This window comes from Ahaetulla prasina, chromosome 3 (assembly GCF_028640845.1).
Source record: "Ahaetulla prasina isolate Xishuangbanna chromosome 3, ASM2864084v1, whole genome shotgun sequence".
In the NCBI taxonomy this organism is placed as follows: Eukaryota; Metazoa; Chordata; class Lepidosauria; order Squamata; family Colubridae; genus Ahaetulla; species Ahaetulla prasina.
Genome location: NC_080541.1, coordinates 169,625,929 through 169,644,660, shown reverse-complemented (window position 1 = coordinate 169,644,660; position 18,732 = coordinate 169,625,929). Strand labels below are relative to the sequence as shown.

The following is an 18,732-nucleotide window of genomic DNA, read 5'->3' as shown; positions in this document are numbered from 1 at the left end:
TGGAATTATTTTGCAATGAATGGGAATAAGATTGCAGACTTGAAAATATGGGCAAATTTATTGTTATATTTTTCACTAAGTTACTAAAAGGATTTGAACATAATTCAATGCCTCGAGTTTGCTTTAGACACCATGTATATTTAATTCATTAGAGCACCAAGATTTTCATGTTGATAAATTTAGATATACTTCCATAAGTCAGAATACACTTTATGTATCAATCCTAGACTCAAGGTGGTATTACCATTCCAGAAACATTTGCACTTAATGAAAACGGCCCTTGTTTTGTTCTTCACTTGCTTCCCTTAATAGGCAACAGACATATCAGGCATGTAGAGCTATGTACTAGAAGTTACACAAAGGAAGGATAAGTCTGAATGTGTATGCTGTCACAAAGTTCAGTGAGCTAAATGGCAACACTTTAACAGGCATATGTGAGGCTTCTTTTTTAATGTTTATGCTGCAAATATCCTTATCGGTAGACCTCCAAATCCCACATTTCCATATCCAAAATGCTAAAATTGATAGTGTCCAACCCTTTTCATCTTGTTTTTAAAAAAGTACTGCCATTTAGCATTCAATCCCTAACATGAAAAAAAATATGGCTATGATTTAGGATTTTCCAATTTTATTTCTTTCCTTTTTAAAAAGTTTTTTGGCACTACATTTGTTCAGTAAAGAAATGACAGGCTTTAACACATGAATTCCTTCTAATTTCTTTTTAGAATAGATATAAAGTCTGAACCAAAGTATGAATAAAGCTAATAGAAAATAAACAACTTAATTTTAAAAACTCTCTTTACAGTTTATCAAGATAAAATAAAACGCAGTTCCCTTAAAAATAGGGTAATAAAATAGATGACATTTGTATCACTAATTCTTGTGATACTAGTAAAAACTATATTTTATATCTATGTACAAATTATACACTTAAAAAGTTTTAAATAATCTTTTTATCTAAACATGTTGCAATAACATTTTATTCCAACCTGATTTCTTCCCATCCCCTTAATTAAACTTCATTTCTTCTGCTGAATAAAATTCATGTTCAAGTGTGGATGTCCTTGAGACAGAAGTGAAAACCGCTGGTTCTGCATCAATAAGCCAGCTAAAAGAAAATTATTGCAGTATATATTAAATAAATTCATTTTATATCTCATGTACATTGAAAATGAGTTTAAAAATGCTTGGAAGTGCTGCTGCAGAAAGGCAACGGTTCAAAGAAAAAAGACCAAAACACCACAATTTGTGGATTAGATTTATAAAAATCAGCTTCAATCGTATTCTCTAAATATCTACTTTGAATGATCAATGCCTTAATATATACGTAAATCAATAAGAGAATATATGTAGTTGGGGGTTGAACTGTGAAGTCTTTGATGCCTCTGAGCTTGATTATTTCAAATGTTTAAACACCTAATTGGTGATGAAACGTCTCTAAGCAAATACATAAACCAGAAGCCATGTATGTGTGTCTGGTGTATGGAATACTTGCTGCAGTAAAATAGGTTAACTCCATATAAAAACAGATTTTATTTAAATATCAGTAAAAATTAATGTAGCAAGTTAACAAAGAAGTGTGCCATATTTATTCATGTAAATATTCAGAAATTTAGTGTATGAAAAGTTCTGTCTGTCACACATTTCTTATGTGTGAATATGAACTCAAAAAGCATGCTTATATTTCAGTCTATTTCACAATATATTTTTGAGGACTGCAGCCACAAAGAAACGGATGATATCAAAGCTGTATCACATAATTAAAATCTTATCCTACCTTGAGGATAGAAAGGTTTGTTCAATGGGTAACTGGCATTTCCCTGCTGCATGTAGTTTGGAGATATACTGTAAGGCCACGTCCCTCGAAGGAGAGGAAAATGGGTAGTAGCTCCATGGTCCCAAGGAATAGGTGGAGGTGGATTTCCTTTACCAAACTGCCCTTGGAAGCCCTGATCTAATTTTCATTACAGAAGAAAAAGAGAGGAAACACTGTAGATGAAATTGATAGCTTTGCAATACACCAGTAAATGATACCTCTTTTAAATCTAATATTTAGTATAAACGTTGATATGAATAAGATTGGATATATTATGTACTTATCAATAATTGTTTTAAGTTAATTGTTTTAAATTAAAATCATCACCCCAGCTAAGACATTTGCAAAATCCCAAACTGAGGAAGACTGATGAGAGGAATAGGAATTTTCAAATGTTGAAGATTATGATTAATACAGAGTTATGCATAATTGTTATGGTAAAATAATATTGAAAATAGCTATTTGTCTACATAGAAAAACTTGTTTTAAAAATCAGAAATTTTACATCAAGGAAATTATAGATAACATTTAACTCTGGATGTGTTTTGAGGAATGATGGGCTTGATGCAAAATTTCTGAATAAAAAAATTAAACAATTGTTTCTGATTTACAAGTATCTCATATATTTCATATATGCAAACTACAGGTAGGTTCTATATCAATTTTTATATATTTCTTTTCTTCAACAACACCCTAGGCAAAGTTCAGAGCAATCCTGCAAATTTAAATTCCAAACAGCATTTGTTTGGAGTCAAACTAACCATTTTGGTCAAAAATGAATGAAAAAAATCAAACCCAAAGCAATTATTAAAGAATATGATGCAACCCCATGTGCTTTTTCAAAAATAGAAATAAAGACATATTCTGAAAATACATAATACTTGATAGGTAGTCCTTGATTTATGACCACAATCAGGAAGGGGTTTATGGTAGATTGCGGCACCCACATGACTACCTGCTTTTATAACATTTTTTGCAATGGTCACTAAGCAAATCATTGTGGCGATTAAGAGAACCTGTGGTTATTAAAGAAAAGCTGCAGTTTTAAGTCTAAACCAGGCTCTAGCAGAAAATCATGGTCATGTGACCATAGGATACTGCAGAGTCATAAAAGTGTTCCAGCTGCCAAATGCCTAAGATGCAGTCACATGACTGGAGGGGCTGGCACATTTTTACAATGGTCAGTGTTTTTATGTGCCGTATAGCACCCATTCTGGATCCATCAAAATTTTGAATGGTTGTAAGCAAACATTCTTAAATCAAGGACTACCTATAAAGAAAGAATGAACACATCATTTTGGGAATCTTTGAACTATCTAAGAGTTTTTTTGTAAGATTTTATTGGTTTGGTTTGACAACTTCTAAGAAGAAAAACAAACCTTCTGTTCTAGGAAGTATGGATCAGAATCATTGTCAGATGAAAATAGAACTATAGAATACACCAGCAGTAAACACTGGTGAGCCACTGGAGAGGAACACATTTCTGACCAGCCATATTTTTCAAAAAGGTATAAAATTCATGCTGGTTCATAAACTAATTTATCAAAGTTTCGATCTAAGTACACCGATCTGCAGGATCTTTAAATAAATTGGGTGGAGTCAAATGGCTAGACACAAAGTTGTGCTCATACCAAGCCACCCTTCTTCTACCACATATATCACTCCCATCCCATCTTAAGCTACTTTTGATACAATTTTTAAGGGTAGCATTAAGTGCAACATGAGAAAATACAAATGAAAAACAAAATGGGGCAAAGTGGTTTCCAACTTATGCTTAGATCTGATGTATTGATTCTCTAATCCAGTTCACATTTGCCAGCATTTTTTCACTTGATCAGCCTTCTCTTTCAATATCGTGTCTATTACTTTTCAGCTATGTTAATGTCTTGGCCTAAGTATTAAGGAAATTAATCTTCCTCAAAGTGTTTTCTTATAAGCAACTGATTAGCAGAATCAAATGAAGGAGCTCAGAAATGGTTAGCAAACAAAACATCAGTATTTGTACAAAGCAAGTGACAATAGAGGAAAATTACCTGAATTCCCCACTGTGCCATTGTTCACCAGTGAGCTTAGAGTCACGGGGTTGTGCCAGGGTCCCTCATGAGAAGTGCTGGGGATTCCCACAGGCCTGGTAGCAGGCTGTGCAAAGATGATACTAGGATCATTCAAGCTTATGGTGCTCTGATTATTGGGTGGGTTGCTGCTGCCAGCTCTCACCGAAAATGGAACGTTTGTTGCGTGAGGAGGATTACCCGGTGCAGAGTGAATAATAGGCCAGGATGTGTTAGGAAATGGAATTTGGTGATGGTGGGGCATTTGAAATACCCCCAAATTAGGCAAGGTGGAATACTGACCTGGGGGAGATTGGGCAAAGTTAAACAAAGGCAGCTGGACCTGGTGAGGTGACTGTGCCCCTTGTTGGGGCGGCAGAGTATGCTTAGACTGGGATATTGATTGAGGCTGAGTCTGGTTAATGGAGGCTGGTGGAGAGGAATTCTGGGTAAATTGCTGAGGTTGTGGAGAGTAAGATGGCTGATGCGAATCAGACTGGAGAAGGGGGGAAAAAAGAATTGGATTTGGATTAGTGTACCAGTTAAGTGATTCTCTGTGCTCCTGACAGATAAAAAGTTACCAAAAGGAACCCCATTTTTACTCTTTTAGCTCAAGAAAATGAACAAAAGATAGTCCTTGACTTACAATCGGGATCAGAATTTGGACTGGTCAAACAGATCATTGAGCAAGACGCCATGTGACTGTTTCATTCAATAACCACAATCCTGGCGTTCTAGGTTGTGGTCATTAAGCAATCTCGTGGTGTTTTAATGGACAAAGTCCCAGCTAAGGAGTTCATGGTGCCTCGAGGGTGGGGAAAACCCTGAGAGACTGTCTGGCTCTGAAAATCCTTCATGCAAGCAGGATTTTCAGTGCCAGAGCAGAGATACATTTGTAGGTTGCCTTCATCAGGCCACCCAGGACTCTCCTCACTACCTGAGGTAGCCTGAACTCCTCTTATTACTACTGCCTCTTCACTCAGGCACCTGCTGAAATCCAAGCATGCAATTCTTTAGGAGAGACAAGCATTCACTGAAGTAAGTTTGTAAAGGAGTGTTTCCAAGGAAAGAAATTTTCCAAGGATCTGCTTCCTCTGTAGGAATCTGCTTGATGGTACACGAGAGGAGAGGAAGGGGAAGGAGGAGATCGGATGCAAAGTGAAGAGAAAAAGACAGGGAAGGAAAATAGAGAAGTGTGTTTTATCAAACTTTTTCTCTCCACCTCTGCCATGCCTTTCCTGCCATGCCTTCTGCCATGCCTTTCCTGCTATCCAGGCTACAAGCACATATGTTATTCCGGAGGAATAACGAACTTATTTCAACAGATTTCCACAGCTCCTAAGCAGTCTTATGCATGGAGCTTTAGTGTGCTTAGATTTTGGCAGATGCCAGAAAAGAGAGGCAGCAGTAATATAAGGAGCATGGGACGCCTCAAGCAGGTGAGGGAAGCCCTGGAAGGCCTACCACAAGTTGTACTCAAGTATCTCTATGCTCTGGCACTGAAAATCTTTCTTGTTAAAAACTAAGCATTGTGTTTCTGAGAAAACCAGCAGAGAAGATTGCAGATGGATATCACAGGAGTGTCCGGTGGTTGGTAATCAGTCCTAAGTGTGAACAGATTGCCAACTACCCAGATTGCAATGACAGGGTAGCAGCGAGTGTGTATGTGACAATTTGTGATGATCAGAAGTGCTTTATGCCTCTTCTTAGGCCATCGTAACATCAAAATAGTCGCTAATCAACTAGTTATAAGTCAAGGACTATCTATAAATTGTTTCACTGGTTCGAGTTTTGTACTTAAGATTTCTACTAATAGATGATTTATCTTACATACTCTTCTGATTAAGTTCTCTTTTAAATAAACAGCCAGCTACCCCTAAAGTAAAACATGAAACTGTAAACACGATCTTTAATTTTCATACTGCAATGGCATATTCATTCATTCAATTCTTTCAATTACCGAAAAAAGTCTTAATCTGTTGAATATGTGTTTGCATGTGTGTGTATGATAGCTTAAATAAGAGAGCTATAAATTGGAAAACAAACTACTGACCTGTCCACCAGGTGTTTCATTGTAAGAATCATCATACATACTCATAACTACAGTTGCTATAGGTGTTTTTTTTCTGTCAATGCTTGCTATTTATACAAAACACATTCATAAAAACACTGAAAATACAACTTACACATTCTGATGGTTGTCTGGTGCGCAAGGGTCTTTCCACCTGCTGTTGAATTGATCCAGTGACTTGCTGTGAGTTTACCAAAGTTCTGACTAATTGAGGAACTAAATGATAAAATATAAAGGATGTATAGTGTAATTTAAATTAAGTGACCAAACTTCAAATAAATAATGTAAGTGCAAAGAAAGGCACATATAACAACCAGAATTTTATTCATGGCTTTTTAGCAGCAATGCTTTATGCTAGAGATAAATCACAACAAATGAGTTTATCCCTACCTTTAGGGAAAATTACTACTGCAAAACTCACAATATTCATAATTACTACTTGTTTGGACTCTTCATTCTTAAACTACCAGTTATAAACCTTCATTCATTAATTTGTTTACAGCAAGATTTTAGTAAATTCATGTTTGCTTAAGTTAACAAAATTTCCTTTTTGAAATTATTTTTGAAAAAACATAGGGAAGAAGAGCTGCTATATCAGCATTATGAGGGGCTTTGAAGAATGACAAACACTTCAAGACATTGTGAAGATAGGGCTAGAAATTATTATTGCATGTTACGAAAAAATGCAGCATGAGAAACAAGCTAAATATAGAAGCAACATACAGACCTACATTTCAACAGCGATGACAATCATGCATTTAGTTTGTAAAAGATGTTTCCATCTTTAGACAGGGGGAAAAAACCTGTCTAAAATAATTCTTATCAAATATAAAGTGGAAAAAATAATTTAAAACAAGGTGGATAAATCATTTTTCTACTTAATCCAAATACAATTGCAATAATTAACTTTGTATTAACTAATTGCATTAAAATTATTTACTGTATTATAAATAAGATGAATAAAATACATTGCTTTGGTATTATCCTTCCTGGAACTCACTCTTAGATTTAAATAACTACAGATTAGTTAAAAATAATTATCTATTCCAAAGAAACTAGTTACTATAGATGCACAACTGCTTTTGCCATTATTACAGGGCAATCCGACATCACACTTTGTAATGTTGAACTCATCTTACCAATCATTTCTATGGATAGCAAACTCCCCTGACATTCCTTAAAGCCCAGGAAAATTATGCACCGGCCTTGATGAACAACTAACTTAGCAAAAATCGGATTTTGGAATCAATCAGAACAAAAGCCACAAAAACAGAACTGGAAATACAGGATATTAGACAGAAAATTGGAGAATCTATTTTACCTGCTACACCATTGCTTCTTTGTCTTGTTTGTTTGAATTCAGGACAATCTCTTCTAACATGTCCCATGTCACCACACATAAAACATCTCTTTTCTCTGGTATCTCTTTCTTCCTCCTTTACTTCCTTTTCATCATCTCTTTCATTCTCTTTTTTCTTTACCCTTAAGAAGAAAAAACAGAAAAGGTATGCCTAATAGCAGTGATGCTAACATTTTTGCCATCGCGTGCCAGGAAGGGAGGGGGCGGGGGGGTCACGCATGTGCATGCCCACACCCATAATTCTATGAGCCCCACCCCCGCACATGCGACTCTTCCCCACCCTCAACACACGATGGCCCGGTAGGCCCGTTTTTCTCTACCTGTCTCCAGAGCCTCTCTATGAGACTGGGAGGGTGGAATTTTTTTGTTTGTTTGTTTACATTTATATCCCGCCCTTCTCCGAAGACTCAGAGCGGCTTACAGTGTATAAGGCAATAGTCTCATTCTATTTGTATATTTTTACAAAGTCAACTTATTGCCCCCCCAACAATCTGGGTCCTCATTTTACCTACCTTATAAAGGATGGAAGGCTGAGTCAACCTTGGGCCGGGCTTGAACCTGCAGTAATTGCAGGCTACTGTGTTCTAATAACAGGCTCTATCAGCCTGAGCTATTCCGGCCCTTATGGTCTTCCCCATTTTCCTGGAGGCCCTCCGGAGGCCATAAACGGCCTGTTTACCAACCAGAGACTCCTAGCGAGGGGCTGGGGGCTGGGGATAGCAAAAAATGTCACTTCCTGTCCAACCGGAAGTTGGTAAACAGGCCGTTTCTGGCCTCCAGAGGGCCTGGGGAGGGTGGAAAAAGCAGTTTTACACACACACACCCCAGACTCCTAGAGAGGTTCTGGAGCCAGGTAAGAGAGAAAAATGGGTCTTCTCCACTACCACCTAGGCCATCTGGAGGTAGGAAACAGCCTGTTTCCCTACTTCTGGTGGGCCCAGGAGGCCTGAAAATCAGCTGGCCAGTGCGCGCATGTGCACCAGGGCTGAGCTCACGTGCCCACTGATATGGCTACGCGTGCCACCTGTGGCACGCATGCCATAGGTTCGCCATCACGGCCTTATAGTATCCCTAAAAAATATAACAAAATGTAAAAAAAAGATAAGAGAATGGAGGTGCAAAGAAAAAGAGGGAAATAATATTTTGAAGATTTTGAAGACCACACTTGGAATACTGCATCCAGTTTTGGTCGCCATGATGTAAAAAAAATATTGACACTCTAAAACAGAGAAAGCCACAAAGATGATTAGGTGACTGGAGGCTAAAACATATAAAGAATGGTTGCTGGAATTTAATGAAAAGAAGGACTAAGGGTGACATGATAGCAGTGTTCCAATATCTCAAAGATTTCCTACAAAGAAGAGGAAGCCCAGCTATTTTCCAAAGCACCTGGAGCAGTGGTGGATTTCACTTACTTTTGCTACAGGTTTGCTTGCGCGCCACTTCTGCGCATACGCAGAGCATATTTGATGATGTCTGGGCAGGTAGGCAGAGCCTCCCGCCACCGCTGCTATCGGTTCGCCCAAATCAGGGCGAACCGGTAGCAACCCATCACTGACCTGGAGGCAGGACAAGCAGCAATGGATGGAAACTAATCAAGGAGAGAAGCAACCTAGAGCTAAGGAGAAATTTCCTGAAAGCCAGAACAATTAATCAGTGGAATGACTTATCTCTAAAAGCTGTGGATGCTCCAACACTGGAAATTTTTAATAAGTGATTGGACAACCATTTGTCTGAAATGATATAGGGTTTCCTGCCTGAGCAGAGGGTTGGACTAGAAAACCTCCAAGTCCCTTCCAACTCAGTTATTCTGTTATTTGAGGCTCATTTTATGAAAAAGAGGGGCATACATTTTTACTAACCTTCTTCTTTTAGGGCAGTCCTTCATATAGTGGCCTATTTTGCCACAGACACGACAACACCTGTCATTTGGTGCCAGTTCTCCATCAGTTAATACTTTGGAATTGAAAAAATATTCCTAAAAAAGTTGGAAATATATATTTACCTAAAGCATTCTATATTCATTTTCCAGAAAGAGAGCACAGATAATAACACTTTTATGTCTTAATTAATTAATGAAATCATTTATTAAAGAGAAAGGTGTTTCAGTCAGATATTCAAAACTTCAGCAAACAGTGAATTTGTTCATATTATTGGTTTCCCCCCACCATGTGTCTGTCTCTGTGTATCTCATATAACTATATCAAATTTTTATAGGCTTACATTTCCAAGAGAGCATGCACTTCTACATGACAGACAGATAGACAGACAATAGCTTATGCAAAGCAAAGATTTGTTTTTAAAAAATTAGGATTTGCAGAACAATTATTTTAACAATTTCATGAATGAGGGAAAAAAACACAGGAAAACAGAGTGTTGAGAAAAGTTTAACCTGCTCTACCAGCATAACACATATATTTTTAAATCAATTCAATGGAATATCTAGTGCAAAATAACATTTAATGTATTTGAAATATCCTACAGCACTATAATAAAAATTATTTGCTCATTTGTTAGTAAGGCAGAAGAAAGGAGAACTTACAGCTTCTCTTCCTGGGATTGGATAGTAAGGGGTACCAAATAACTTTCTCCCATTGATTAATGCTTTCATTATGAAATTGGTCACTTTGGATAAAAAAAAAAAGATTTTTTTAAAAAAGCTATATTAATTTTGAAGTTTATTCAGTTGAATAGTACTTTTTATATACTTACTTTTTCTAGAAACTCCTGCACCAAGATTATGATTCAGGTCAAAGGGATCTGAACAAACATTAAAACAGAATTTTTTAAAAAGTCAGTAATGAACATATCGTATTTTTCAGAGTATGATGCACTTTCCCCCCCTAAAAGAGGATGAAAATTTGGGTGTGTCTTATACACCAAATGTAGCCCCGCCCACCCACCAGTCCCCACCCATCGGCCTCTGCTTCCCAGAAATTTGCCTCCTTGCAGCAAACAGCCCATTTCAGCTTCAGCACAAACAGTTGCTTGTCGGTTGGATCGGCCTCCTGACCCTCAGCTGCTTCAGGCTGCAGAGATTGCCATTGCCTATTGCCATGCAGACCTCCACTGCTTGCTGCAAGGAGGCAAATTGCTGGGAGGCAGATTTTTTTTTCTTGTGCTAATCAGGCTGTGCTGAAAGTGAAACTAAAGCAGGCTGTTTGCTGCAAGGAGGAAAATTGCTGGGAGTTATTGTGAGTGTTTTATGAGTCTTATTTTCTTCTTTGTGTCCTTTTGTTGTAAAATTTCTATCTAGAATCAACAATTAGCTGGAATTTAAAAAGCATTTCACTAACTTAATTAAAATGTTACCTGAAGAAAAATAAAAAGAGGGGAAAAAAGCTTTAAATCTAACAGATTGCGTGCTGAATAACTTACTGATTCTGATTACAATTCCAATCTACGCAAAGAAAAAAACTTAAAACAGTTCCAAACTAGTAAAATTTCATATTATTTCCCATATCCATCCACTAGCATATATCTTGTTTTCCTCCCCAAAAAAGGTAGGTGCGTCTTATAGTCTGGATTGTCTTATACTCCAAAAAAACACGGTATTTCTTTACAAAAACTACAAATGCAGGATAAATTGCTTTGAAATATGTTAGTATAATGTAGCATAAATGAGGAAGACTCTTCAGAAAAACACTGATTTATTAAACAAGAAATATTCAATAACTACCTTCAATAGCAATGCATTTGGATGTCCACTGTTTCTCAAATGTGGTTAACAGCTTCTTCTGCCGAATGCTGATGACATATTCTTTGAAGTCAAATTCTTCAGTGTAAAATCTCAGTAACCCTAACCAGAGTTCTCCCAGTGACTCTGTGTTTTTCCCGAGAGAAGGTAAACGTTTTTTCTGTACAAAAATTATAGCATAAACATGTTAAGAGAACATCATTTTGAAAAATAAATGTAACAATTTTAACTAGAAAACCTCTAAAGTAGCACAATACAAAATATCTATTGCTGCTTTTTATGGTTATCTATTAACAAGGTAAGAGGAAAAGTGGTTTTAAGGCATCAGGATAGAAAGCTGGAGCCTGTGAGTTCTAATCCCACCTTAGCCGTGAAAGCCAGCTGTGTGATCTTGGGCCTGTCAGTCTCTCTTAGCCCAACCTACTTCACATGGTTTGCAGGGAAAGTAAGAGGAGGCAGCGTGTTAGATATGTTCACCACTTTGAGTTATTTGTAAAAATAACAAAAGGGTGGGGGGGAATACAAATAAATAAAAATACTTTCTCTACAAAATTCTCTACTTATGCAAACTCAAAGTAACCAATTCCTTTCCTAATGATATTATTATGGTAGAGGCAAAACATTTATTGGATGAAATATGCATTTGTTTTGAAAACAAAATCTCTGCCTAAAATATGATACAGATGCTAATTAGAATATCTCTTCTATGGCAGCCCCAGGTTACTATTTTTTCATCATCAAAAAGAAAAGAAAAGAAAGGAACACAAAAACATGTACAGTATATGTCATACTAATCTTCATTAAAAAACTAGCAAACTATTTATTGGTCCAATTCTAATATAATACTTCCCCATATTACCTCAGCTACTTTGTCCAACAATAAAAGACTGGGGGGAAAGTTCCTTTTTTAGTTTCCCAAATGGTGAAAATATTGCTGGCAGACATTAAAGCAGACTTAAGAATTAATTTATTATTTCAAAATGAAGACTTTACCAGTTCATCGTTATCATCAAAGAAGAAAGCATTCCAACCATCAACCATCCTTTGAGGCATCTGCTGCCCATCAAATATCTGTATCACCATGAAAAATAAGAGCAGAAAATTACAAAAACTAAAAGCATTCCAAATACAAAAATGTTTTTAAAAATATGTGTTACTTATCTGATTCTTTCTAAAACTATGAATAATAAGAGAACCTCTTTTCAAACTTTCAAGAAAACCATAAACCTCTGACCCAGCATATTAGACATATGCACCAGAATGGTGGGGGAAAGGTGATTTGATTATGTTACTCAGAGGTAAGGGTAACAGAGCATACTTGGAGTAAAAAAGGTTATCCAGCAGACTTCATTTGATTTCAGAAATCAAGTTAAAATCAAATGCTAACTACTTTATCAATAATAAAAGCATACCTTCTATTTTACTTGTAGATAACCAAGTCATTTCCAGACATTTTAAATTATAATTCCATAGTACCTAATTATTAGCCATGTTGACTAGGGATTATGCAAACTAGTTCACAATATCCAGATTACCTACTCCTATTAAAGACATTATTCAGACTTTTGCTGGTAAGGAAACTCTACATTTTATGGAGAAAACTACTGTATACACAACCCATGTGAAACGGCTAGGAAATGATCCAAATTTGGTTAAATAATTCTTCAAAAAGAACCCTAAGCAACACTAACCTCATAAGAAAATTATAACAAGAAGAGACAGAAGTCTCAAAACTGTTTTCCATCATAGTTTTTTTTTCCTTCAAAATTTACCTCTTGCAGTACTGGGATTACTGGTGGTTCTCTCTGTTGTAAGAAGTATAATACCATGAGAATATAAGCATATGAAGAGAGACTTCCTCTGGATGCATCTCCAATATCACAACGCTGTTCAAACATTTTCAATGCAATAAACATATAGCAAGTTATTTTGGGTAACAAATATACCTTCGGAATAGAAACTAAGAAAAAACATTTTATGCCAACCCAAAATATGTTTTCAGTAAAACATAACCAGAGTCAAATGCACACTGTTACTGATATTTCATACTTCAATTTAGGATTTTGTTCTAGGAACAGCTACGCTGGTATCTTAAGAAACTATAGGAGGATGAATGTCTCAAGAGAGTGTAGCAGAGCATGAGCTATTTTGTTTATGTATTTTATCCACTGATAAAAAATCCAGTCATTCACTTTAAATGAGCAGAACTCCATTTGATCACTCACTTCAATTTGAACTGCTGACAAGCATGTTCTAAATAATGTTTTCAAGGTACCTAAAAAACACCGTCAGCAAACTTCCTACTCAGAATATTAAGCTAATATGGGAAATTTTATCAAACATACATATACACACAGAAGTAAAGATACATATATACCACTTCCCCACAATTTACTAAAAAAATAAAGTAGTTTTTACAGGGATTGTTCCTAATAAATCTATGTTGGATCCTGGTATATACCATACTGTTTCCAAGAATAATAATTTTATAATCTTCCCAGATAATGTCAAAAAACATGATTACAGATTACAAACAAGTTCGAAACTTGTTTTGTTTTCTTGAAAACAAAAGAAAAATACTTTTATTTCATTCTTCAAGATAATGTCAACCATATTACCATGTTCATTTCCATGAATGTGCAGAATTCTTTTTTTTTTAATCTTTTTTATCACAGAATTCTGCTGAGTCTTCTGAACTCTTTGAACAAAATTTAGGAGCCTTTGTGTATGATGCAATTTTTTCTTTACTTAGGGATAATGGAGTTAGTAATATCGTACTCACTAGTGAATCTAAATCTAGCTGAGACACAACTGTACTAATTTTCAACAATTCAGCACAACAGTCACCATTTAAGTGCAATTAAAAAATAACCAGTGTTTGAATTATCTTCAGTTATTTGGTGGAAGAATACTGAACACAGCTTATGTTTTAAAATCACATCAATATTGCATTTACCTTTGCAAAAACTTTCATTGTGTATCCCAAATACTGCACTCTTGGATCAATGGCTGCGTAAGTTGCAAGCATTCTTGTGTTATGCTGTGCCTAGAAAACAAGTATATCAGACTATATTCAACAGAGTAACATTAAGGTGTAATCCATTATACGGATCATGTAATAGCCGAGACCAAAGAGGTAGGAACTAGTAGTTCCTAAGATATAGAGAACTGTACTGTAATGTAAATGTATCTTTACTGACTCTGAGAGCCACCAAGAGGCTAGCCAAATATCTATGAACTGGGAGGAGGAAAAATTTCAGAACTTAGGAGCATAAATAGAAAGAGGTGTGGAATGAGGCTCTGACTTTTTTGCACTATAGCAGACAATCACTTTTATGTTTAAGATTTCATTCTTGAGCAGAAAGATTCTAATCATAGACATCTATGTTATCATACAGATACCAAACTGATGAAATATGCATTGTGAAACAATTTCATTTATTTTTCAAATTTATGCAATTTGTCTCAGTGACTCTGAGTAGTAATCAAAATAGTTTGCCCTTTCAAACTTGAATTCTAGTCTCATATGAAGAAGAATTTGCATGACATTGTAACACACTACCTTGCTTGCTCCCACTTCTCTCCTGAAGATATCATGATTCTAGCTTAGCTGATTCAAGACTGAGGAGTTTTATGTTAAGTGAAGCTATATGCTGAATGGGGGTCAAATGTCTGGAAAGCTGTGATTTATTGCTAAGATCTGCTGTAAACCTTAACAGATCATCACAGAATGAGATTCTATGGCCTCTGATTGTTGTAAGATTTTAAATTTATCACAGGAATCCCAAACAAATTAAAAGTGCAATAAATGAATATTACGTAATAAAATAAACAATGAAGTCATTTATATGCCTATACAGAAATAGCACCTGATGAGTAAAATGTAACTAACTTTTCAATAAATGAGCACAGAACTGCAATTGGGATTCTGCAACTGGGTAAACTGCTGTTTAATTAACTTTATAATTCAAGCTTATTTTTTGTAGATACTGATTGCAATTTTTAGACTTGGCCTATACACATCAGGTTGCATGGAAGAGGGGCAACTTTGTCAGCTTAGGGATCATGCCATGTTCGAATGACATAACAAACCCCACTTTAAAAAAGGGAAGAAGTCTTAGGAATGTATCCTGAGAGCTGAGAGTGATATATGATAGCTGGAAAGATGTCACAATGAAACTAGTTTTCTCTCATTCCAATGTGAAGGATATGGAATAAAGCATTTAAATTACAAGGCAGATTCCAATTCAATTGCAGAAAAAAAAATTCTAAAAGAAGGAGAAATTCAACAGCACAATAAATTACAGAATGGATCTCAATTCCCCTTTGTTAGATATGTTTAAGCAGAAGCCAGATACATATCTAACAAAGATGCTTTAGATTTTTGTACTGAGTTGATTCATTGACCTGCATAGTTTGATTTATGACTTCATTAATGATTATTCATGAATATTAGGAAGTGAAAAGGCTGCCAGAAACATTTGTAAAACTTAAAACACCAATTTTGCTTTTCAATCTCCTCCAAATATAAGAAAGGGGCCAAATTTTGATCAAACATGTGAGGATGTGGAGCTCTGGAATCATAAAAAAGAATTTGATAAGTTGTCCAGTTCCCAGGCTGCACATTTTTGCATAAATAACAATACTGATATGCTAAACATCAGTGGTGCATAGGTTTTGAGGGGAGGGATTATTATAGTTAGTATTTGGGAAATCAATGATCTTTATAATGTATAGAATCAAATGAATATTATATGTAAAATTTTAATTGCACCTATATGAAAATCCAGAAAAATAGGCTATCTATAATTCTTTTATTATTAAGAATAATTCTATTATTCTTAAGGGACACATGGCTCAGGGGCTAGGACGCTGAGCTTGTCAATCGAAAGGTCGGCAGTTCAGCGGTTCAAATCCCTAGTGCTGCTGTGTAATGGGGTGAGCTCCCGTTACTTTGATAGAGGGAGCCCCTCGTGGCTCCCGTATGACACCTATCCTGCGCAGACTGCACTGGCTACCTGTGGCCTTCCAGGTGCGCTTCAAGGTCTTGGTAACCACCTTTAAAGCGCTCCATGGCATAGGGCCGGGCTATTTATGGGACCGCCTACTGCTACCGAATACCTCTCACCGACCCGTGCGCTCTCACAGAGAGGGACTCCTCAGGGTGCCGTCAGCGAGGCAGTGTCGTCTGGCGACGCCCAGGGGAAGGGCCTTCTCTGTGGGGGCTCCCACCCTCTGGAACGAACTACCCCCAGGACTTCGTCAACTTCCGGACCTTCGAACCTTCCGTCGCGAGCTTAAAACACACTTATTCATTTGCGCAGGACTGGATTAGATTTTAAATTTATTGGTTTTAAATGGGTTTTAAATGGGTTTTATTTTTTATATTGTTTTTAAACATTCGGCCTTTTAGAATAAGTTTTTTAATTGTTATTTTAACTCTGTATTTATGTGTTTTTTATTTGCCTGTGAACCGCCCTGAGTCCTTCGGGAGATAGGGCGGTATATAAATATAAATAATAAATAAATAAATAAATACTTGTCCTAGCTTCCGTCAACCTAGCACAGGGCTCTGCAAACTTGGCTCTTTTAAGACTTGTGGACTTCAACTCCACAAGACTTGAGGTCCACAAGTCTTAAAAGAGCCAAGTTTGCAGACCCCTGACCTAGCAGTTCGAAAGCACGTAAAAAATGCAAGTAGAAAAAATAGGGACCACCTTTGGTGGGAAGGTAATAGTGTTCCATGCGCCTTTGGCACTGAGTCATGCCGGCCACATGACCAAGGAGACATCTTTGGACAGCGTTGGCTCTTTGGCTTTGAAACGGAGATGAGCATCGCCCCCTAGAGTTGGGAACGACTAGCACATATGTGCGAGGGGAACCTTTACCTTTCCCTTTAATCCTTATTTCACTATACTGAGCATTTTTCTTAAGTTATTTTTAAAGTAACTTCCAAGAACATTCTGAAATGTTAAATAAAATTGAACTGCTAGAGCTGTGAAGGTGAACCTATGGCACGTGTACCAGAGTTGGCACGCAGAGCCCTCTCTGTGGGCATGCATGCCGTCACCAGCTGCTGTTCTGGTTTCTGGTGCATGCATGCATGCCGTCACCAGCTGCTGTTCTGGTTTCTGGTGCATGCATGCATGCCGGCCAGCTAATCTTCACACGTGCCAGAGTTCCAGAAACCTGAAGATCAGCTGGCCGGGTCCATGCGCATGCCGGAAACCCAAAGACCAGGTGGTGCATTCGCACACCGGCCAGCTGGTCTTTGGGTTTCTGGGGCTCCAGCACACTTGTTCCGAAAAGGTTCACCATCACGGTGCTAGAGTGTATGCATGTCAACCCCTTATCAATAATATTCCCTAATGAGGTTTCTCATCCTATACCTGAGCTACAGATATTCTTCACTATTGCAAATAATACCTAATATTCTCTTTTTTACTTTAATTTTCAATCAAGATATTAAATACTACTTGTAATTTTTAGCTTAGAATTGGAATAGAATTAGAATTAGAATAGTCAGCCAAAACATAACTAAAAGATACTTGCCAATGTGTTATATAAGCTGATATCACCTTCTAAGCCACTTTGTCTGTGTTCAAATTTTACTATAGGCACTTTGGCTGTTGTTATAGGCAGAATGTTTCTTAAACCTGCAAAGGTAAGTAATATTTCTTAAAACTAAGAATGTTAAATACTAAGTAAAACTAAACAAAATGTATAAAATATTATTCAATATGCAATATCCTAATCTTACCTGGATGTTTCTTAAGAACTTTTGCCAAGCTTTCAATAATTTCCTTACAATTTAATTTCTGGAGAAAATTAATAAAAACACTGTATTATTATTTACAACATGCTACAAATACTTCCAAGAACAAAAGTATGCAAACCTATTTCAAAAGAACTACCTCTGCATTTTCATAGCCTTCCAGAGTCATGCAGATATCCAGGTCACTATCACGGAATCCAAATCCATTCTTTGAAGAGCCAAATAGGCACAGCCTGGCCTTGTCTGAGCAAAATAAAGAGAGACAGAGATCCCCGTAATGGAAAAAAACATTTTCATAGTCAAAAGAATTCATACTCTTATAAATTCCAATTCCAGTTCAATGGTTCTTTATGACCAGTCACTTTTTCCTATGATCAATGCATGCCCCAACACTGCGGTCCCCAAATTTTCTGGTTCTGTGGACTGACGGCGGCAGTGATAGATAGGGGACGATTTTGTGCATGCATGGACTGCTTGCCCACTGCTTGTATGGCCCAGTTCCCAAAGGCATGGACCAGCACCAGGCCATGGACCATGGGTTGGGGATCCCTGATCTAACATCTATGAATATTTGATTATGAACTGAAACACGTTTCCTTAATTAATCATGCATATAAAATAGTACCGTGAACTATCACAGAATAATCTTAAATCTACAACACAGATGTTAAATTCGTGACATCAGGTTGTCATCATGTGACATATCAAAACTTTTTCCTCTTTGCTAAACGGGGTGGGCGTGGCCAATGCATAACACATCCGGCCCATGGGCTGCGGGTTTGATACCCCTGGTCTACAATATTTAGGAATCAAATAAATGCATTTAAAATGCAAAATACACACCCAATTGAGAAACACACACACACATATTTGGGTCCTAACCAGTTTACCTAGATATTTTTCAAATTATACTAATGTTTCCCCTATCCAGTTATGTCCAACTCTAGGGGGTAGTGCTCATC

The 18,732-nt window shown here is 36.8% G+C and overlaps 1 protein-coding gene across 3 annotated transcripts in view; it reads right to left on the bottom strand.

Annotated features, from left to right (window-relative positions):
- Positions 1 to 635: 635 nt before the first annotated feature.
- The window catches only part of TUT4 (terminal uridylyl transferase 4), a 39,860-nt gene continuing 21,763 nt past the window's right edge, over positions 636 to 18,732 (bottom strand). For all 3 annotated transcript variants that reach the window (XM_058179228.1, XM_058179227.1, XM_058179229.1), the window contains 15 exons: positions 17,910 to 18,013; positions 17,756 to 17,813; positions 17,548 to 17,651; positions 13,952 to 14,041; positions 12,768 to 12,881; positions 11,989 to 12,066; positions 10,978 to 11,155; positions 10,011 to 10,058; positions 9,841 to 9,923; positions 9,161 to 9,276; positions 7,260 to 7,420; positions 6,054 to 6,154; positions 3,850 to 4,363; positions 1,778 to 1,954; positions 636 to 1,108 (listed from right to left, as the gene is read on the bottom strand). In XM_058179228.1, the coding sequence (XP_058035211.1) occupies positions 1,020 to 1,108; positions 1,778 to 1,954; positions 3,850 to 4,363; positions 6,054 to 6,154; positions 7,260 to 7,420; positions 9,161 to 9,276; positions 9,841 to 9,923; positions 10,011 to 10,058; positions 10,978 to 11,155; positions 11,989 to 12,066; positions 12,768 to 12,881; positions 13,952 to 14,041; positions 17,548 to 17,651; positions 17,756 to 17,813; positions 17,910 to 18,013 (2,015 nt within the window). In that variant the 3' untranslated portion in view covers positions 636 to 1,019. The remainder of the gene's footprint in view (positions 1,109 to 1,777; positions 1,955 to 3,849; positions 4,364 to 6,053; positions 6,155 to 7,259; positions 7,421 to 9,160; positions 9,277 to 9,840; positions 9,924 to 10,010; positions 10,059 to 10,977; positions 11,156 to 11,988; positions 12,067 to 12,767; positions 12,882 to 13,951; positions 14,042 to 17,547; positions 17,652 to 17,755; positions 17,814 to 17,909; positions 18,014 to 18,732) is intronic.